The 23,303-nt window shown below is 37.1% G+C and overlaps 1 protein-coding gene across 5 annotated transcripts in view; it reads left to right on the forward strand.

Moving 5' to 3' along the window:
* Positions 1 to 23,303, forward strand: part of ADGRB3 (adhesion G protein-coupled receptor B3) — a 739,102-nt gene that overhangs the window by 376,801 nt on the left and 338,998 nt on the right. For all 5 annotated transcript variants that reach the window (XM_032340376.1, XM_032340375.1, XM_032340373.1 and 2 more), the window contains 2 exons: positions 4,626 to 4,694; positions 8,196 to 8,304. In XM_032340376.1, the coding sequence (XP_032196267.1) occupies positions 4,626 to 4,694; positions 8,196 to 8,304 (178 nt within the window). The remainder of the gene's footprint in view (positions 1 to 4,625; positions 4,695 to 8,195; positions 8,305 to 23,303) is intronic.

Genomic DNA, 23,303 nt, shown 5'->3' on the forward strand with positions numbered 1-23,303 from the left:
TAAAAATATTTGAGTATTTACACTTTCCTTGTATTATGCTGTACACTAGGGCATAAGAGTGAAATAATCCCAACGAGGTGTAAGCTGGTGAAGGGAAAAGCCCCGAACTGATCATTATACAAGTACATCATAATTAAAAACGATGATATAATTGAAGAGAAGACCACACAATGCAACTACAAGTCAGCATGTTTATCACCTTTTAAGTGGGTGCTATACAGTTGGATGGCTGCCTGCATTACTGTCCTCTCTTTTATGTTAAGGTGAAGTGCGGTTGTTCTCCCTGGGTCAGTGCATGGTAGTTCTGATGAGTCGGTCAGGCAGGGAAGTAGAGATGGAGTAGAGCCAGCGATGAATACTTATTCAGTGTGTATTGGGGAAAACCGACTCTCAGCAGCGAACAGGGGCTCTTTATACAACCATGCCCTTTACATCCTATTTTTATGGTTGATTACTTCTATGAACTGCCAGTTTCCTTTGTCCATGGATTTTTTGTTGTTGTTGTTAATTTTGAATGAAGAACAGGAGATAGAGCAGTCAAGGAAAGAGAACAGCATTGTATAGGTCCAGAGGCTAAGCAGGGAAGAGTTTGGGATGCATAAAGAAGTCTAATGAACCTGTAATATAGAGACTGTGGGACAGGATAGCTTAAGGCAGACCCAGAGCTATGAGAATGGGCTAAATCATGCATGGCCTTACACTATCAATATCTCTCCTGATTAGGGAGTCAATGGCCTGTCCTGCTCTGCGCATCCTTATCCTAACGGCTCATCTCTGACTCCTTGTTTAGCCTTTATGACTTTTTATGTTCCTCCTATGTTTCTAGTCAGGACCATCACAATTCTTAAAGACCATCATGAATCCTTAAAAGTTTCAGATCTACATTATTAAACCTGTTCCTTAGGGCTCATCTTCATCTCTCAGTGCTCAAGCATTTTGTTGATGGGTTAAGAGAAGGAGAACACATTTCCCAGAGCTCAGCTATCTCAAATCACTGACTTCATCTACGGCTCTGTTCCCACAAGGACTTCAGCAAAATCTAAATACTCATATAGATTTTATAGAATCTATATAGAAAATTTTATAGAATACATGAGAAATTTGTCAAGCAGAAGCCAATCAGATGTAAAACAAATCATTAGTTACCACTTTCCAGAAAATAGAGTGGTTTTTAGTCTCATGTGACCAAACCTAGGACTTGCACTTTGAATGTGGCAGAAACATTTATGGCTTATCTTATAACAGACATTTACTGCACCGATTTTCATAATACTCACCACAAAGAATAAGTGAGGAGTCGTGCCCCCGACCTTTGTGTCCAGCAAATGATTGCGCAATGCCTCTCACATAGTAGTTGTCTGATAATAACCACACTGAAAATCCTCCCAGCTGCGTGCATTTCTTAGGAAGGAGAGCTTTCTCTGGACAAATGATAGGCCCTGAAGTTAGTGGTGAATAAGTTCTGTGCTCCACATACTGTCTGGAAAGAAAGAGGCTATAAAAGAGAGAAGGAGAGAGCACCCTGGGTTGTGAAATTCTGTAACAACCTTATGGGGCATATTTGCCGTCGTGTGGCCATAAATACAAATCATGCCACCAGTCATAAAAAAGATAACATGGAAGGAATAAAATCATAAAGCTGCCATATATCGAGCACTTACCGTGTGTCAGATTGTGTGCTAGGAATTAACTCCAAGCTTCACTATAGCTCTGGCAGGCAGCTATTATTTCTGGTTTCTATTGTACGGGTTAGAGAAGGAGTGCAGAGGTGGGCAACATGCACCTAGAACCACACAGTTAATGAATGTGGGGGACATTGGAGCCAGGTCTGACCTGCTGAAGCTTCAAACAGCTTTGGCCAAGGACACTTAATTTTTCAGAACAGTCTAGGTCATAGAGATTGGGGCTGATAAAAGAAAAGGAAACAAAAACCTCTTGTCAGTTGCAGCTCAGGGCCTAACATAAGTGACCTGACCCATAAGTCACCAAGAGAGAGATCCTGCCAGAATGAACAGAGTTCCTAAAGAACTCCAGCGAGCCGTACGTCCGCTCTCAGAGAAGTTGCCTCGGACTTTCCTCAAAAATTCAGTCAGGTGGCCTAAAGTGTTCTATATCCCTTCTCAAAAAATACTGTTCAGCTTGATTCTACTCTTTTCTAGGTCTTATCTTTAAGCAAATGTCGAAGTGATTTGATAGAGAGATGAGAGCAGGATCTGCTCAAGGGAATGATACTTGAGTTTTGTTCGAGAGCCTGAGGTGTAGTGGCCGCGTGACTTCATTATTTCCTTTAAGTTAGGGCTCCATTAAATACTGGCCCTGGACAAGGCATTGTGTGTACTGAGGGTACACTGAGGAATAAGAAAATCTTCCCGTAAATGCCCCCATCCCCCTCCTTGGATTTTCAGGCTTAGCTCACTGTGCCCCACATGGTCTCATGGCAGATCATTCCCTGCCCAGTCAACAGGGAGAAAGGAGAACTTTATCTGTATTTCTTTTCCACCCTGATTAATGAAGCCTGACATATTGCTTTGGAAGGTGATACAAAGACATGTCTTATACTGTTTGCCTAGTTGAAGGTATATTTTAGTAATTTGTATTTTTCATACATGCCTTTTGGCAATTTAAGAAAAAAAAAATTGAACTCTGAATATATCGCTTTGGTCAAGGAATTGTGTCTATTCCCTGACCTTCATATACAGTGCAGAGCCACTGACTCACTATCAGTAAAACCTGCTTTGTGAAATGTTTTCTCAGAAATGGATACATGTCTGCACAAATTGCTTCCCATTCTCTTGGTGTCTCTTGTTAGCGGTGGCATGCCTGTGTATGAAAGCTAGCGGGGGTGAGGGTGCAGACCATGGCCGTGGACCACACCACCACTAACTGGCATGGACAGGATGAAATCTGCAACTTTTGCCTCATTAGCAGCATGTCCCCTACTGAGTTAAGCAGACATAGGCAATTGGAGAACGCTGAAGGTTAATTCTTTCTGCCCATAGGTAGAGTTACAGCTCAACGGACTAAGCCCTTCAAATGTTATCACTCCAACCAGGAAATTTTAAGTGGAAAAAAAATGGCTGGTAGCACAAAAAGGTTAAACGAATTGAAAACAGGTCTAAAACAGACTTGCAGTTTTTTCAAGAGCTGTGTAAAATATTCTGTAACTTTTACAGGGGTTATGACTTGAAACATGTTTCAACCATGTGATTACCGGGAGCTATTAAAATAAATAGCACAAATAGGGCAATTAAATATAGATACTCACAGCTTCAAAGCACAAGAGAAGAGGAAGTGAAGCAGCTTTGTTTTTCTTCTAAAACAGGTGACTTTATTTGGCATTTGAATAAAAGACCTTCTTTGAAAAGCTGGATAGGGAGGGAGGCTGATGAGGCTAAAAAATTGCGATTATTTCCCCCTCACGCGGGTCTTCTCCTGAGCTGATGTATCAGTATGAGTCCGTGCTCCTGCAAAATTACATACAAGCCAAGAAGAAGAGATGGGCCCTGAGGACACAACCGAGGGACCGCGGTCCATGTCGCTTAAGATAAATGTCACAGCTTCACTTTGCACTTCCTAGGTCGCCCATGACCCCAAGTCACTATTCATTTTCAACAGACACTCTGATCTTCTCCTGGCCTCTGAGTTTTGAAGACCCAGTGTAGTGTGGGAGAGCAGGAAGGTCTCTCTCTGGTCAAGATCCCTTGTGTGTCAAATGGGCACTAATGCAGATGATCTCAGCTGAGCCTCTGCTAGTGTATGAGAGCCCAAACACACCTGTCTGCATGGAAAGGGAAAACCAGAAATTCATCAGGGATACTGCTAGACGAAAGTCAAGCCAATAGATCTTCAGCAGTTAGCCCACGAGGATGATGACTAGGATTTGGCCCTTGAATAGGAACTTGCAACTGAGCCTCTTCCTTCTTCCATTTTGGCTTGCTGGCCAAAGGCAGAATAAAGAATAATAATTTGAAATAGCTAGGATTTATTGAGCACTTAACCAGGTGCTATATGCCAGGTACTTGGAAAATTCCATGTCATCTTTGCAAGAGGTAGTGGTAAAAGTTTAAGTAAAACAGCCAGGAAGTGCAGACCCAGGATCCATGTGAGGAAGCCTGTCACGTGCCTCAGCCTTGCCCAAGGCCTGTGTCTTCGCTAGTGTTCTTCAGAACAGCAGTAGAACTAGCCATCATGGTTCACAATTAACTGGATAGCTTGTAATTATACCTACACAAGGGATTTTCACTACCAAAGGAAGAAAACTCATTTGCAAGGAATAATTTTATGATAGCACAACAGAATACAATACAGAGACTATAATGGAAGATATCACTTCCATATATTCCATATTCCATATTCCATATAATGGAAGATTCCATATCACTAAGTAAACCCAAGTATTTTACCTGTTCTGGTGTCTTCTGAGGTGCGTATGTGAAGTTATAGAGAAATCCCAGAAGTATGGTACTGAGGCAGGGCCTTCGGAGATCTTCTAGAATGGTATGTTAGGGTTATAAAGCAATATGACAGAGTGTTTATACCCTTATCACACAGTCAATTCAAATGGATGTTTTTGAAAAGTGGATTCCTCATGTAACATTAAATCTTTTATCCAATTTAATTTGCAGAACTTCTTCCAAATAGTTAGCAACCTTCTAGATGAAGAAAACAAGGAAAAATGGGAGGATGCACAACAGGTAAGCCTGGAGCCGTTTCAAAACTTAAAACAAAATTGGTTAAGGAAAGCTTAAAAAGTATATGGAAAATATTTTAATATTTAATAAACTATTAAAAATATTAATAGTTTGCTGTCCCAAGAACATAAAAGGAGGCATCTAAAAGCCATCTTAGGGATACCTGGGTGGCTCAGTCCTTAAGGCTTTGCCTTTGGCTCAGGTCATGATCCCAGGGTCTTGGGATAGAGCCCCACATCGGGCTCGCCGCTCAGTGGGAAGCCTGCTTCTCCCTCTCCTACTCCTCCTGCTGTGTTCCCTCTCTTGCTGTCTCTCTCTGTCAAATAAATAAATAAAATCTTTAAAAAAAAATAAAAGTCATCCTAGATTACATTATACTAATTTGAGAGGAAATAAGTGATCTCTTTTATCCTAACAATCAATGGACTGAGTGATGTTATAAATGTGGGAAAAACTGAACAGGATGAAGTAATTCCTCACTTTGAGCTAGCAATACCTAGTAACTATATGCCTTAGCAACCAGTTTCTTTCCTGCCTACAGACTATGGGAGAAACAGCAAATCCAAAAGCATACATTATAAACCAAACTGTGGGGTAATAACAAGTAAAATCCCTTGCATTTACTACAACACTATGTATAATCTGGATAAGATATGCAGATGTGCATTTGGATTCAAAGCCAAGAGCTGTAAAAATGAGTTCTCGTAAGAAAATTTGAATTTTGCTTTTCTTCTCTTTCTGCTATGCATGATCAATGTAGCACGTGGCCTTATTGGTTTGATTATTCTTTTAAAATACCTTTCACTGCCATTTGTGCTATACTAACTATGTATGGTTAATAACACTTCCCCCCCAAATTACAGAAAAAGTGGGTTAGAGGTTAAGAGAGGGAGAATAAGCACGTTTTAAAAACTCTTGTGAAAATTTAATATAACTGTGTATTAAAATACTTAAGTTTTCTACTTGACCTTTGCTAATTCTGAGAGAACAGTGCAATCTTGGAAATAATATTTTCTGCGGTTCAAGTGAACCATCTATCCCTTTCTCCCCTTATAATCATGTTCTTGGCCTTCAGGAGCAAATCATGCCCTTTATTCCTGTTATGATAGAGGCTCTAAAAATAGTCCAGCGTGGGTCTACCTCATTATCAGGTACAAATTCTGTGCTTCTGGCCATAGGAAGAAAAAAGAGCACTCCTCAATGTAAGACCCTGAATCTATCTTTTTCTGCTAGCTTGAATTAGATATTTGTCCTTGGCTTTCTTCTAGAGGAGAGCCTCATTCACTCACTGGAAGGAAATGGTATCTTTCCCTAGAATACAGCTGCAGAGGCTAAGCACATCTTTCCAGAATGCAGGAGACTATTAATTATGGATATGTTTAGAGTAAATGTATAATACCCTTTTTTAAACAAGGCTGCACTTCATCGGATGGCATTATTTACTGTGAGGTCCCAACTTGAACGAACAGCGAGTAGTATACAACTCCTCATCAGTGGAAAACCCTGAATCCCTAATCCATCCCTTTACTTGTGATTTTGAGTTACCTATATTCTTACCTTTTAAATATTTTTTTTCAGTTGTGATAATCCTTAATGCCTTTTTAAAGAGAACTGCTTGAATAGAAGTAAATAAAGGTAACTACTTGAAGTCAAACAACGACAACTCTTTTATAGCTTTTACTGAAAGGTATTATTACAATGGCAGCCACATGGTAAATGAGTCTCCAGGTTTGTGGCACAAATGGTGAACCCCATTTGCCACACAGAGTTCATCTTAAATTCACCCGGTAATGGGGTGACCACTTGTTAGTTAACTGGCTTTATCCGAGGAGGGGGAAATAAGCTTTTTCTATCTTCATGCAGGTAGTTTGCAACTTAGAGCGAGGTACCTGCTGAAGGTTAACACTCCTCCCCTCCCATAGAAACTGAGAGATAGAGACCCTGTCTTCCTTGTTATCACCTCTGTCTCTCTCTGAAAGATATCCCTACGTCTTCCCTGTAACAGTCTATTTAGCTTTTTAAAATATTTACATACATTTCAAAGAGAAAGAGAAAGAACTTAACAATTATTATTTTTCAAAAGTAAATGCTTTTAAAAATAGGATGAAGGATATGGAGCTGGGAGAGGGAGTCTCTCATTTTCAGCAGGCAGAATTAAGACTCCTATTTTTAATTTGTATTTACCCTTACACAACACATACTCATAAACACCTCACAGAAACAGCAGAAAAAATACAGTAGTAGCCGAAAGCTTGGAGCTGATGGGAATTTCATGTAGATTTTTGAAATGATAATGACAATGAATTCTCAGAATTCATATTTAATAATTGGAAATAGATAAGAAATAACATTTCTCCCCAGATTTTCTCCAAATTAAAAAAAAAAAAGTACAAGTATCCATGCTACACATTTCTAAGTGTAATAGCCACTGTTCATGTCTTCAAATATATGTACCTATATGATGCCTTCTCAGAGTCTGAATTTTAGTGGGGCGCAGCCACAGCCTCCTGTAAACATTCCACACTCCACCTGCAGTTCGCCCTGCCCAGCGTAGCTCCCTTTTACTCCAGTCCCCTTCCACCTCTGACTGTATACTTCTCTGCTAATCAGACTGTCTCTTCCCCTCCTGCACCAGCCTTTGTAAAGACAAAGCCACTACAATTCTAATCCACTTCATTTTTTCATGGCTCCAAGGGGCAGTCGTGCTGAATGGCTAAACGAAACGACCCATCTTCAAAAGACTTTCTGCTCTAATGTCATTCTCTAATACAGGCTGACTGTTTAAGCATTATGGATGATACAGAGTAACATTCATATGACCTTCGAAATGACCTTCACTTCTCACACCCTGCGCCAGAATCAGGGTGTCTTTAAGCAAAGACTCCTCCCTTGGCAGTGTGTAAGGCGGCGTGGTGTTGGGTTTGCAATGTGCACCTATCTGTGAAGCACCCACACTACAGCTATGGTCATGATCCTGAAATTATTGCCAACATTGTTATTCATTCAATAGCTATTACGGTTGTAGAAGTAAATGTTTCTCCCAAGGTATAAAAGTTAGTTTGCCGCGAAATTACTAGTTTGTCAATATTCTCGTGATGGTGATAATTGCTTTTTTCTTTCAGTGACCATCATATAGATGCTAAGTAAAAAATGTGAAAAGCCCCCAAATGTCAGTGTTTGTTCTATGCAATATTTAAATGGGGAAAGGATCCCGTCAAAAGTAAAGATGGGCAGTTTCTAAGGATACAATCTGTTAGATATTTTCAGTTTCCTTAGATTTATGGAGAATTAATCACTACATCATATCACCTTCAAAGTTCTTGCCGTGTGACACCTGGTATCATTCTCAATTAGTGATTCAAAAATACAACTGCTGCCAGTTGCAGAAATTCCTTCCAATAAATCAGAGCTCATTTGTGACCTCATTATGTAGTTTTTGTTATTCCAGTTATATATTCCATTATGTAGACTTTTTATTCCTTCCAATCTTTGCTTCTTTTTTAGATTTATCCTGGCTCAATAGAGTTAATGCAGGTGATTGAAGATTTTATACACATTGTTGGAATGGGGATGATGGCCTTTCAGAATTCATACTTAATGACTGGAAATGTAGGTAAGAAATAGGATTTTTTTCCCCAAATGTTACTGAAATTAAAAAAATTGCAGGTATCTGTGCCAGATATTTCTAAGTGTCATATCCATTGTGCATATCTTCAGGTATATGTAAGTAATATATTGTGGATACTTACTGTCTCATTTTTAGATAGGCCCAACCACATATAATTATACACACACCCGCACACACACAAAGACACACACATTTGTATGGATTCCTAGACTGTTTATCTTGTCTATCTTGTCTTTTTCCATTGGCCAAATGTTCATTGGTGTCTGAGCTAATGTTGAAAATATATAATGTATATTCTTGAGTGTTTGTTTGTTTGTTTTAATGAGTCTTCATAATCTTCCATACATTGCTCATGAGGATGCCAAGTTACTTTTTTTGTAGTATCACAGGGATGTGCTGAATCAGCACAGGCTGTAGCATGTTTCGGGAGACCTTCCAAGGTCATGGTGTTCTTGCTGCTGCGTTAGTTTTCCTGAGCGACTCCCAGGCACAATGACTCTCTCCCATCCCTCTGTAGCGAATTCTGTATTGCTAGAGTGCATCAGTAATAATCAATAATTAATAATTGTCTCTAATGGGGGAGGAATTACACAGAGGAGCAAAACCTACACAACTTTTCAGCACCACAATTACACTGAACCAACAACAGTAATGTTAACCAAATGGCAGATTTTTACTCTTTGTAGTAAAAAACATGGTGAGAGTACAGAAATAGTCTTTCAAATATTAGATGCACTGAGCTGATATAGGTTTACAGTTTTTTCATTTCTTTAGAAGTTTCCTATCATAATGTTGCTGTGATTCAGATTTTCTGTCATTTTTTACTGCTTTAGTAGTCTTCACCTAAAGACCACTGAACTATAGATAATGTTTTTAAATACATATACCTTTCCTCAGATTCTTATTCATGACATGTTTAAGCTTTAATTTCTGGATCAGGAAGATACCTAACTTTTTGGAGTGATTAACTGGGGGAGTTCAACTAGTACAGAACATATAAACATATAATATATATTTATATATATATATACACACACACACACATATATATTATAGCTTTTAATCATTCACTTCACACTTGATTTCTTCTGAAGGTATTTTAGTCCTATAAGGACTCATGAGATCACAAGATATCTTCCCTCAGGATGACCTCAAATAATAAAGGATAATAACTAATTGCTGGTAGTATTTTTCAGTTGAGGAGGGCCTACGCAATGCAGTCCTTAAATGGGGGACATCTCCATGCCAATATACCATCATCATGCAGCATGAGACCTTTCAGTTAGATTTATGTTTTTATCTACTTTCTGAGTCAGTTTGAGGGCCCAGACTTTCCCTCTGAGTTGGTGTTTAGCAGCTTGTGCTGGTTCAGGAATGGAGTGAACTGTCCCTTACTCTAAACACTGAGTGATGAGAAGGAAAGGGAACCAAAAATAGTATCTTTGTTGAAGACTAAATTCAGAAATCAGAGAAAATCCAAGTTAAATGTGCATTCCAAAAGTGGTTGGGCAAAGAGAGGAAAGATCAACTCTGTAGGAAAAGGGATAGTATGTTGGGCTATGAGTTATCTGGTAGAGGGAAGGAAAACCTAGAGAGATTCTGGGGCTGTTGGTCATTGAAGCTGGAACCACTCTCTAAAGGGCTTTATGACTTTTATGGCGAGGAGGACCCACGAAGGCTGCTGTGCCAGATGAGTCCGTTCACAAATTTCCAAGAAAAATTAAGGGGGAAACACACAGAGGTATTGCTTCTTCAATTCTTTTTTGTAAATCTTAACATCTAATTCTAAAAGTCATTGCCAATTAAAAGTATCAGATTGGGGAGGGGCACCAGGGTGGTGCAATCAGTTGAGCGTCCAAATCCTGGCTTCTGTTCAGGTCGTGATCTTGGGATCATGGGATTGAGCCCCACATCTGGCTCCATGTTCAGTGCAGAGTCTGCTTAAGGCTCTTCTCCATCTCCCTCTTCCCCTCTCCCCTCCTTTGTGTGTGCTCTCTCTCTCTCTCTCTCTCTCTCTCTCCAATAAATAAATAATGAAAAAATCTTTAAAAGAAAGTATCAAATTGATACATGGCCTTTATTCAGTTTGGCAAAAAAGCTGTAAAAAAAGGAATGCCAATCTCAGAGTCTAGAAAACTTCAATTTGGACTTAAGCGCACTGTTTGAGTAACAATATATGAAATCCTCTACAGTCTAGTATAATTTACTACAAAAATTCTGTAAATGATGAACATTTATTACTCTTTACCTTCCTTTTGACTTGCCAAAATTATGTATTTGAAAACTTTGTGTATTTTCTGCATGAAGATTCTGTTTTCTAGGTTTGCCAACTTCCTTTATCATTGCTAAACTTTAAGACATGTATTAAATATAGTAACTCAAAGCATTTTAGAACTGCAGATGGAGCCAATATTGTCTTATACTGTCTTCAGTCTTGCGTAAGGACAGTGAGATTTGGTCTTCTGATCACTTATGTATAACTAATTATGTTTTTTTAAAAGGTTATATTCTGTGAATAAATATTCCAAATATTATTATACAATGCTATTATACAAAGAGGTCTTATTTATTGTTGATTTCCTTCCAATATTTACCCAGAGACTGACTTATCATTTCATGACTAGACAAAGGTTATTCTCAATAACATGTTGGACTTTTCCAAAGTGTATCCATATATTAGTTAGGCTCTCCAGAGAGACAGAACCAGTAAGACTTAAGTCGATATATAGGAAGAGATTTATTTGAGGGATATTGGCTCATGCAATTATGGGGACTGAGAAGACCCGTCATCCGTTGTCTGCAAGCTGGAAGCCAGGAAAGCTGATAATGTAGTTCCATTCCAAACCTGAAGGACCCTAGAACCAGAAGCACCAATGTCTGTAGGCAGGAGATAGATACCCCAGCTCAAGGAGAGAGCAAATCCACCCTCTGCCATTTTGTTCTTTTCAGCTCTCAGGTGATGCCCACCCACATCATTGTTGGCAATCTTTACTTGGTCTATGATTAAATATTGATCTCCAGTAACATCCTTATAGACACACCCTGAAATAACGTCTTACCAGTTATCTGGGCATTCCTTAGCCCAGTCAAGTTGATACATATAATTAACCATCACAATCCACTAGTATCAAATTGGATAATGTAAATAATAATTACTAACTATTCATATTCTTCATGTTATTCAATTTGGGACTAGCATATGTAAAACATCGTTATATAGTTTTGTCTGATATTTCCCAAGTTTTGGACAAGGACACACACAGAGGATAATTTACAGTAGCAAATTATGAAATGTGAGAGTTGTCACTTATTTGTCTTACATCCTAAGTACAAATTTTGATTACCCAACATTAAGCTTATTATCCTGAACACACACTCACACACACACGCTGATTTGTGCACACATTTAAACACACATGTACGCACAGCTAATGAATAATAATAGATGCTAGGTAACTAAGAAAGGATGCTTATTCTTTATGGTCATTTTCTACAGGGTGTATTAGATTAAGACTATTTAAAGAACCACAAGAGATCATCATGTCTCTTAAAATGATTATTTTTTTTTTTCCATAAAGCCTAGATGTATTGCCACCTTACTTTTCTGGGATATAGGTAAGCTTCTGAAGAAAGACAGAGTTGAATAGCCAAAAATAAATATCATAAAGACCATAGACTGTAGTAAGAAAGTCTTAGAACCTTGCTGATAGTCTGCTTTATTTCAAGTTCAAATATTGCTTCAGCATTTCTGTTTTCTGGTTCCTGATTTAGATAGAATGAGTTGGAAGCAGAGATAGTGTTGTTAGATACACGTGTATAACAAATATAATACTGAAATGCTGAAACAATAAGGACAAAGCTATCCTGAAAGAATGTAGCAGATTATGGAGCCCCTGCTGTAGGAACAACCAGTTCTAAGACTTAGAATGACACTTAATATCTAAAATCATGGCCTCTATTCATCAAGATAGAAGTGTCTATAATCTAAGTAAGATGGCAAGAAAATGAAAGACATATCTTAGAAAGATTTTCTTCAGAATTAGTTGAAATGAAGTTTTAAAGTTTATTTTTTTCTGAAAAATGTCCCTACCTGCATCAGCTTCTAATAAATGAAATGCTATTTTATGCTAAAAACCTATGAACATTTTGATATAAATGCATTCATGTTCATTTTTGGAGGGGGCAGGTCCATAGCTTTGATCAATTTCTCAAAAGACTTATGGTTTTAAGAAAGTTAATACAAAGCTTGAAAAATTATTCTATGAACAAAGATATTAAACAAGCTAAAAATTATAAAATACATTGGGCATTCATAAAATAATTGGGCTTAAAACAGAATACTTATTTTTCATATTCATGTATGAATTTGACATTCAAAATAGAGATATGATAATTATAATAAATGAAAATTAATGAGCACTTACTAAAGACTAAGCACATAAAGAGCTTATATGTTGCTGAATAGCTGAATGAACATGAAGAATTTATACAGTACAGAGAAATCCCAATTTGTAATATGTCTCAGTTTATTGCAAAATTGTATACTAAATGTTATAAATATGCTGCATAAGTAAGTGGTTTTTGTTTTAGTAAAAGATATGAATTTGTTGACTTTTTTAAAAATATTATTGTTATCAATTAGGTCAGGGGGACTATATCTTAATATTATTTAATATAAGTTAAAGTTGTTTTTCTTCAACAAAAACATTCTTTGAAGATTTGTTTAAATTTATTTTCTGTTCTTTCTCTGTAAGCATTTTACTCTGCAGTCCCCTGCAGCCCTGTGTTTCCCACATCCCACGTCCCTGAAATTCCTCTCAGGAAAACTTTCTGGAAACTCCTCCCATATTTTAGCCTTCATGTTCCCTGTGTTTTGCTAACCACTATCTCTTTCTTGAAACTGCTCATTCTTTTACAATTTTTATATTTATTACAGTATAAACTGGAATCAAAGAATAGCAATTAGACTTATGATTCAAAAATGATAAGATTTTTGGAGGCAGTAACATAAAGCAAAGAAGGTGAAGCACTGAAAGCGAAAAAAAAGTACATTATTTCTGGCCCAGCATTTTGTGTTCCAAGGCAGACTAGAATGTGTGACATCTTCCATGATTAGAGCCATGTGGCTCAAATGGATTTCCATTATTCTAAAAGTTTGTCTAACCCCTTAGCAAAGTGTTTGATAATTTTTATTATGCTTTTAGCCATCAATTTTCCAGAACAACTTCAAGTAGCCTTTATATTTACTTTATTTGTTGGTAAGAATAGATTGTTCTTTAGAAGTTAATTGTTTTGGGCTTAGAACTTGAATTGTATTCATCAAACTGAATTCAAGGAAGATAGTAATGTGTTACATGTTGCTAGCCCACTGACTCTGTTCAATTAAAATCAAAAGAAAATTATCTCTTACTATAAGCAAAACCTTTAATTAGTCATTAAAATAAATGACTCATCTTCTGGCTTACAAGGGGATTGCAGCCTCATTTAGGACATAAAAGAATTATATTAATAAATAAAATACACTTTGGTATGTGTCATATAAACCAAATGTAGAGATTCCTTACAAGAGATGTTGTTCTGTATTAAGGATCTTGAGAACTTATTGAAGAAGGAAGCATTTGTAGATTTTGAAGGATGACTGAATTGTTGACAGTTCAACATGAGAATGAATGGCAAAGAGATGGTTACATTCCAGAACAGTCTTTTAACAGAAACAGAATAGAGCTTCAAAGTTGAGATTGTGCTTAGCAGATAAGTGGTTTATGTTGATAAAAATACGTATGTATGAAAGTAAAGAAAAATGAAATAAAATTGGAGAAGCGTGGTGAGACATGGTGTGAGATGGTTCTGAATTCTGAAGACAATAGGGAGCAACCAAAGCTTGACCTGATGAGAGCTGTGCTTGGTAAGAGATTATGTTAGAGCAGAAATAGAATTTTCTTTGTGGCTCAGTTGGTTGAGCGGCTGCCTTCGGCTCAGGTCATGATCCCAGACTTCCAGGATCGAGTCCCGCATTGGGCTCCCAGCTCCTTGGGGAGTCTGCTTCTCCTTCTGACCTTCTCCTCTCTCATGCTCTCTCTCACTCATTCTCCCTCAAATAAATAAATAAAATCTTAAAAAAAAAAAAAGACTTTAAATGTGGAAACTGGAAGACCTTTTACAATCCATGAGGGAATTAGGAAGACTTGAGTTAGTGGTAATAGGAATAGAAACCAAATCATAGTTATGAATTTGAGGTCTGAGGCAGAAATGACAATATTTCATAACTTAAGGTGTCAGAAAAAAATGTGATTATATTTATTCAACAAACATGAGAGGGTCTTTCACATATTAATGTTAAGATGTAAGTGTAACACTCAAGTGAAAGAATGAAATGTGGTCTTAGGCTTTAGTAGAGAAGTCAAATTTATTATATATATGTGATAATCAACTGCATATAAATGATAGTTGAAGCCACCAAAGATTTTTTTTCAACTATCAGAATAGTAATAAGAAAGAAATGGTGTAAGATGTTGCCCTTATTAAAAACAAAGAACTTATAAATACATGTGGTGATAGAGGTTAACTAGATTTATTGCCATGGTCATCTCACAATATATGAATACCAAATTATTTTGTTATGTACCTGAAAATAATATAATGTTTTGTGTCAATTAAATATCATTAAATTTTCTGTTATATATGGTTATGGAGAGATCTCCAGGTACAGCAATAAACCAGATTAAGAACTATATTTTGTGTTCAAATAAAACTTAGATGTTATTCTAGATGAAGGTTTATATAAGTTATAGAATAAAAATTAATGTTGAGGGGGGAAAAAAAAACCCATAAAGATATAGCAGATGTCAGAGTAAGAATAGTCAGAGGTAGTAGGCATAAAGAATCCCCAAACAAGGCAGAATAAAATCAATGACATGTAATTACTAGGAGCGAAAGAAAGAATATTTCAAAATGAATACTATAGCTAATATCTATTGCTAATGAAGATCAGATTTATTAAGACTTATGTGAAATCCTTGGTGATTGCTGATGATATAATTTAAAAGTTCTCCGGGAAAAGTTCAGACACGATGAACAGGATCTAAATTTCTGAACTCTTTATCTGCTTTCCACAAGGTGGTAATCCAATGATTACCCCCTTGTCATTTTGATACAATTATCTCTAAGGATTTAGTTGGCATAGATGAATGTTGATACACCCACTAACTACTGTGTCACAACTGTTCTTTAGGAAATATTCTAAGTTGACAGTATCATATAAAAAGGGAATATTTTTTAGACTAATACTATCTCAAAATACAGAATGTTGTAATTATAAGCTGTAAAGGAATTTCAAAAGTTGTCCCTCTGTGGGGCATCTGGGTGGCTCTGTGAGTTAAAGCCTCTGCCTTCAGCTCAGGTCATGATCCCAGGCTCCTGGGATTGAGCCCTACATCAGGCTCTCTGCTCAGCAGGAATCCTGCTTCCCCCTCGCTCTCTGCCTGCCTCTCTGCCTACTTGTGATCTCTGTCTGTCAAATATATCAATAAAATGAAAAAGAAAAAAAAAGTTGTCCCTGTGTATAAATCTTAAGAGATATGATTCTGGAAAGTATAGTTTCAGTTCTTCCCCAGTAATCCAATAAAGCTAGTGTCTTGAAAACATTAAAGTTAAGACATTTTTCTTTGCCAAGCTAAATATCACCATCTATTCTTGGTTTAGAAATACAAAATACTGGGCTCTTCAGAATGAACATTCATACTTGATATTTTCTGAAATTGAATCCAAATTCAATCTGAAGAATGGCATAATACAATTCTGACATCTCTTTTCTCTCCACAATGCTGTCTCGTCAACATCACATCTATATTATTTCTTTGACTAACTAATAAATGTAATCATTTCTGTCACAGAATATCCTGTTCTTCAATTGAGAAACCAACCTTCAATCTGATGATATAATTATAAAATAAAGTGGCTTCTCTTTTCTAGGCTTATTTTCCTTTCGGTCACTGCTTTGTTTTGTGGTTCATACGTCTCTGTCACTTGTTTAACTTTTCTTAAAAATCAAATACTTGTAGTCAGATGACACCAAGCTTGAGGAATACACAACTTACTGTCTTTTTTTTTTGCTTATCTGTAGCTACTGACGTTGGTTGAGTCTGCTAGACTTGAGTCTGAAAGTGTCAGATTCTACCTCCTCTTTCTGGCTCTCTACTGCTCTTTCTTGCTAGACACGTGAAACAACTGCGGTGTCTTTATGTAGATCACAGAGGAAAACTAAAAATACGTGTTTTTGGTTTTTTTTTAATTCTTTTCTTTTCTTTTTCTTTTTCTTTTTTTTAGTGGTACTCCCTTGAGAAGATAAATAGTTCAAACATAGTTTTAAACTATGATTTGGAATGGAATGCAGCACTATGAATTCTTTGATTTTTCTCATTTAATAGATATTATCTCTTAATATTTCCTATGATCTTCTTATTCCAGAACACTGGAAGGGGGTGGAAGTGCTGGGGAGATTACTGACAAAAGCTGTATCCAAACCCTCTAGTGATGAGCAAGACATACGACTCAGGGGTCCTCTTCCGTCCAACTGAGAACTCTATTTTAGGTGCTTCCAAGTATCATTATAATATATTGATAATGCTCTATGGCTTTAAGAGCCCTTAGACATTTATTCAATAAACATGTGCCATGTTCTGTTCTACTTTATTTGACAGACAGAGATCAAAAGTAGGCAGAGAGGCAGGTGGGGCAGGCGTGGTGGTGGTGCGCGAAGCAGCTCCCCGCTGAGCAGAGAGCCCAATGCGGGGCTTGATCCCAGAACCCTGAGATCATGACATGAGCTAGAGGCAGAGACTTTAACCCACTGAGCCACACAGGTGCACTGGAACTTATGTTTTATAGCAGAGACAGAAGTCAAACAAGTACCATCTAACATGTCCAGTGGTTATAAGTGATATGAAAAGAAATAAAGCAATCCACCATGGTAAGGGGATAGAGAATGAAAATAAAAAGAGTCATTTCAGACTAGATAGCCATGGAAGACCTCTAATCAAAGTAGTGATATTTCAATATAGACCTGAGTGCCTTGAGAGTATGAGGCACAGTTATATGTGGGGACAGAACATTTCAAGCAGAAGAAACAATAAGTAAAAGGTCTTGAGGCATCCATTGCCTGATATTGTAGAGGCACTAAAGGAGGGGGTGGTGAAGAGGTTGAAGTTGGTTCTGGGGAAGAAATGAAACCAGAAAGGGAGAGGGGAGCCAGCCTGTGGACGGTATATGACGGTAGGTCTAAATGAGATGCAAAACCATTGAAAAATGTGGGCAGAAACATGACCTAATCTTATTTATGTCCTAAAAGAACCATTCTGAATGTGGAGTGAAAACAGGCCGTAGTGGGGTAGAACTGGCTATACAGAGATAGCCAACCAACCCAGCTTGGGTGTTTACTGCATTGTATTATTGTATCCAGATGAGACAGCTCATTGGTTTAGACCATATGCCAGTGGAAAGAGTGAGAAGACGTCAGATCCTGGAGACATTTTAAAGCTTGATCTTACAGAGCTTACTAATGGTTAGAAACAGGATGTGAAAAAAAGAGAGGGCTCAAGAAAATGTCTCCAGTACACTTGCAAGAACTCAACTACAAAAATAAGATAGATTTATGTCTAAATCTGTATCCTATAAAGTCAAAAACTTATTTTGGCAAACATTTAAATGTCTCTAAAGCTTAGAATCCAAAGCAAGCTTGTCTTAGTTTATTTATTTTTTCTTTTCTTATTCTTTTAAAAATTTTTATTAAGATGTAGTTGACATATAAATTGTATTAGTTTTATGTGTACCACATAATGACTTGGTATTTGCATATATTGGGAAATCATAACATGATAAGTTGAGTTAACATTCATCACTACACTTAGTTACAATTTTTTTTTTTCCTACAATGAGAACTTTTAAGATCTTCTCCATTATGGTGTGCCTGGGTGGCTCAGTCGGTTGAGAGTCTGACTCCTGAATTCAGCTCAGTTCATGATCTCAGGTTCATGGGATGGAGCCAGGCTCTGTGCTGAATGTGGAGCCTGCTTGAGATTCTCTCTCTCTCTCTCTCTCTCTTCCTCTGTTTCTCCCATTCCTCTCCCCGACTTGCAATCTTGTTCTCTCATAAATTAATTAATTATTAATTACGTTTTAAAAGATCTCTCTTAGCAACTTTTATCTTTTTAAGGATTTACTTATTTATTTGAAAGAGAAAGAAAGAGAGAGAGCCCAAGGGAGGAGCAGAGGGAGAGAAGCAGACTCCCCACTGAGCAAAGAGCCCAACATGGAGCTTAATCCCAAGACCCTGGGATCATGACTTGAGCTAAAGGCAACCGCTTAATGACTGTACCACCCAGGTGCCCCTCTTAGCAACTTTTAAATATATAATACAGTAATGTTAACTATAGTCGCCATGCTGTTTATGTTTTATATATGCTTGTTTCTAAGTCCAGCAGACATTCTTGTTCCTGCAGTATAAGAAATTTTATACTGTGACGGCATCAGCCTTCTGTCATCATTCTACCATCTGAATCCCTGGAAAAAAGCTAGAATGAAATTTTTCTTTAAAATGACTTCTTAAAGTTATAACTCAGATTGAGCTGCTGGTTAACAAGTGAAATAAATTCTACTTTCTCCATCATTTTAGTGTGTCTTCTATTTATAAAGTCATGGTAGCTCAAGAATGGAAAAATATTTAGGGGTCAACTAAGTCCAGCCATGACTGGTCAGCTCTAAACCATTTTGTGGTGTTTGGTGTTTATTTTTTTTTAACAAAAATGTATCTTTAATTTAAAAAAAAATACATTAAAGTATCTAAATTGGAAATGTCTCTGCAAAAACACCTTTATCTCTCTAGCTTAAAAAAAGTGTTATTTGTAGTAGTGCTAGTATCATGATTACAACCTGTACCTTAAGCAGAAAATATAGATCATATTATAGTGCTTCAAATAATCAGAGGCCTGTGATCTTCTAGAAGGTAATGGCAGTGAAAATAGTTACATAATATTTTTAGGCTTATCTAATCTGTTTTATACAGTCTATTCAAGGACACAATTATTCATGTAGTCATTAAATAATGATTCTTGTCCCTAAAAAACTCAAACTAGAACACATTGTTAATAGCCATTATTTCTCATTTCAAATAACCCAGATGCCCTAAACTTTTTCTCCACTATTCCTGTATTATGCCAATTCCTCGCTCTCATTCTGTTTCTCTCCTATAAATTTCTCATTTGGTCTCCAGATTTTTAAAAGCTTTGGCTTCTTATCCTATCTTAAATACAGTTACGAGAGAGTAGAGTCTACATTTTGCTACTTTAGAAGGCCTTTTTTCCTACTTCTTTACGGATACAATATTTGAGTGTATATTTTAGTAAAAATTTCCTAGTGTCACAAAGGGGCTATTATTCCAAGGAACTCTTTTCAGAGGTACCATTTGAGTACGATGTATAGGAAAATGTCTTTGCTTTTTCTTTTGTCACTTAGGCTTTCAAAAAAAAAATATTTGGTAAGGTATCCCTTATATTAATTATACAGCATTTCCCAAATTAACACTTTCGCAGATATTCATGATCTTATTTACTCCTAACAACCTTGCTGCCACGGTGTTAAGGGCACCCACACAATTTGCCCTACATCAATGCTTCCCATTCAGAATCAATGTATCTTTATCCCTTTGCATCTTAGTAATTGAAAGTTAAAGATTTGTTTCATTATCTTGTTCAGCCAACCACACTCTAACCTACTTCTGTTATATAAAGAAGTTCACTGTGGTTTTATTATTACTCTGGGGAAATCTTACTCATGTAGTCTGTATTTTTAGGTCAAGGTAAAATGACTTCTGACCTTTTTTTTCTTTTGTAGTGATATTTTTCATATATATCTACTTTATTAGGAATCTAAAAATTGTTTTCTGGCCAATTACACATTTTTTAAAGAATACCTGATTACCTTTAATAAACCTTTTATAACATTTCCTAGCCAGTGAAAATTTTGTGAACTTGTTACTCATTCAGTCTTCATTCTTTCAGCTAACTGTCTAGTGGAGAATGTCTAGATAAGGTCCAAATCTTGGGCTCTAAAACCCATTATTTCTTTTGGATTTTATATTTGCTGGGAAAATGTTCATGGTCTAAGGAAAACTAATGAGGTCACACAAATTTCAGTTGGGAATGTACACCATTGAGCGCATAGTAATTCTCAGCAAAACTGGGACATGAGTAGAAAAAGCAAAAGAGACATTGACTCCTCCCCTCGCTATCAATGCCTGTGAGAAAGAGTTCGCAGCCTAAAGAATGAAATGCATGTAACACAGATGGTGAAAATAAATGCTTTAGTGGTACATCTTGAACACAGCTTGTGAAAGTTGTCCTGGATGGAAAAACACAATTTCAAAACTTCAGGTGAGAATATAGATAGAATTCATGGGTTCTTACATGCTGATGCATAATTCAAAAACCACTTTGGGCTTTAGTTTTCTTAATTACTCTCTATAAAGAACATAGATTTGTGTTTTTTTAAGATTTTATTTATTTATTTTGAGAGAGCGAGAGAACGCAGGAAGGAGAGGGAGAGAGAATCCTAAGCAAAGTCGACACTGCGGAGGGCTCAGTCTCACAGTTCTGAGGTCAGGACCTGGGCCAAAATCAAGAGTGGGACACTTAACTTACACTTAACTGACTGAGTCACCCAGGACCCAGAGCGAAAGAACATGAGTTTTTGCAAAGAAGTTGCTCATGGCTTCTGTGCCCTATGGAAGCTCTGGAGAGGAATTTTGCACAAAGGGACAGTGCTTTCCCTCTGTTCAAGAGATCCAGAAGGGTGGGGCACTTGGGTGGCTCAGTGGGTTAAGCCTCTGCCTTGGGCTCAGGTCATGATCTCAGGGTCCTGGGATTGAGCCCCAGTTGGGCTCTCGGCTCAGCAGGGAGCGTGCTTCCCCCTTCTATCTGCCTGCCTCTCTGCCTACTTGTGATCTCTTTCTCTCTCTGTCAAATAAATAAAATAAAATCTTAAAAAAAAAAAAAAAAAGGAGAAGGGGAAGAGGACTCCAACTAGAGGAAGACTTTTAGAGATGGGATTAGCATTAAGAGCTAGAGACTCCCTAGTTCCCTAAAAACATTGTATCTAAAGCATGTTGGAATGATAGCTCTTCCCAGTGTGCCTACATTCTCCTGTTAGAGGTTAATTCCCTCAGGATCTGGTAGACACTTACAGACCAGAATAGAAACAAAATCTAAAGCCAACCGAAAACAAAATTTGACTGTTATAATACCTCTGATCTCTATTGGTTTATATAAGCTTTTGAAATTACTAAAATTAGCATTCTGCAAGCCTTCTTTTCAGTGAATTAGAAGGAAGTTGCTGTGAGTTTGTATGAATACGAAAACAATTCCATTCTGTCTCTATGGCAATAATTGCTTTTCTCTATGGCTATAGTGGTCAGCCTCTGTAACAATAACCAGTGAAGAGAAAAGAGACTCTGATTTTAATTTTTTTCTATTTTTATGGCTTCAGCTTTTCAAAAGTCTTATTTTATTTGGATATACCAAGAATTCTATGCTAAGTTATTTCTCCATTGCTTATTTTGCTAAATTCCAAATAAATTTGAATTTGACAACTGAATTTGACAACTGAAAAATATGACTCAGATTAAAGACTGGTGCTCTTTATGTCAGTGCTAACAGGGATGCCATTTAGTATTTAGGAAAACATGCTGACTTTGGAGCTACATTTGGCTGCAAAACTTGATTATACCACAACAAGTTGACCTTCTGCAAGTTATTTCATTTCTAAATCCCTCAGTTGGCTCCTTTCTAAAGTATAGATAATAATATCTTCCCTAAAGTGTTATTATAAAGATTAAATATAATATCTATTTAGCATCTGGCGTGTACTAGGCTCTTGGTAATTGGTAGTGGATAAATATAGGGTCAAATATGGGTTCTGCTCCTGATTGAATGTGTGGTCATGCAACTCAGTCACCAGTAGCCACACTCCCTTCCTCCAGGGAACTGCTAAAGTTCTTACCTAAATTTAATACCCTGCATTTCTGTTTGTTTTTTCTAATCGCAATGGTATGCTTACTGTTTATTTCACAAAGCAAACCAGGATCTCAGACTCCTAGACAGATAATATAATTAAATCTAGAAAACTATTTGTGCTTTGTCTATTTTAAAATGAGTTTGTTACCAGTTGTCGTTTGTAGCAAAATGACTCTGTAGGCCCCCAAACATTCCAATGGTATTTACATTTTTCTGTCTTCGGGAGCTCCTCTTCTCTTTCTTGTTTTTATTAGTCAGTAGTCAGATCCTCATTCTCTGAATGATTAACACAGAGGATCTTTTCTGATTTAATTTCATAACTTCCTCTCCTTGATATGTAATGCATCCCCTGTAGTTTACCCAGCTGTATCAATTATCCCTATGGATGCATCAAATAATTCTATAGCATAACTGTAACCTGTGAATTCATAAGTGAATTAGCCTCTTTTGTCTTTAAATAATGTCTTCTAAACAGTCAAAAATATTTTTCTGCTTTATGCTGCCTACTTACATTTTTCATAAGAAGAGTTTTAACGTTAGGAATATAATTACTCTTATGTGGCTAGTTTAATGTATTTTCTTTAATCCAATCTTCTGTTTTAGTTCTTTTTTTTTTTTAAAGATTTTATTTATTTATTTGACAGACAGAGATCACAAGTAGGCAGAGAGGCAGGCAGAGAGAGAGAGAGGAGGAAGCAGGCTCCCTGCCGAGCAGAGAGCCCGACGCGGGGCTCTCGATCTTAGGACCCTGGGATCATGACCTGAGCCGAAGGCAGAGGCTTTAACCCACTGAGCCACCCAGGTGCCCCCTGTTTTAGTTTTTGACATATGAATATGAGAGAGTGGGTGTGAGTGGGTATGGTTGTGTGTGTATGTTCTAAAATATTTATTAGTACAGTTGTTTCCGATACCATGAAATGT

Source organism: Mustela erminea, chromosome 4 (genome assembly GCF_009829155.1).
Source record: "Mustela erminea isolate mMusErm1 chromosome 4, mMusErm1.Pri, whole genome shotgun sequence".
Classification (NCBI taxonomy): domain Eukaryota; kingdom Metazoa; phylum Chordata; class Mammalia; order Carnivora; family Mustelidae; genus Mustela; species Mustela erminea.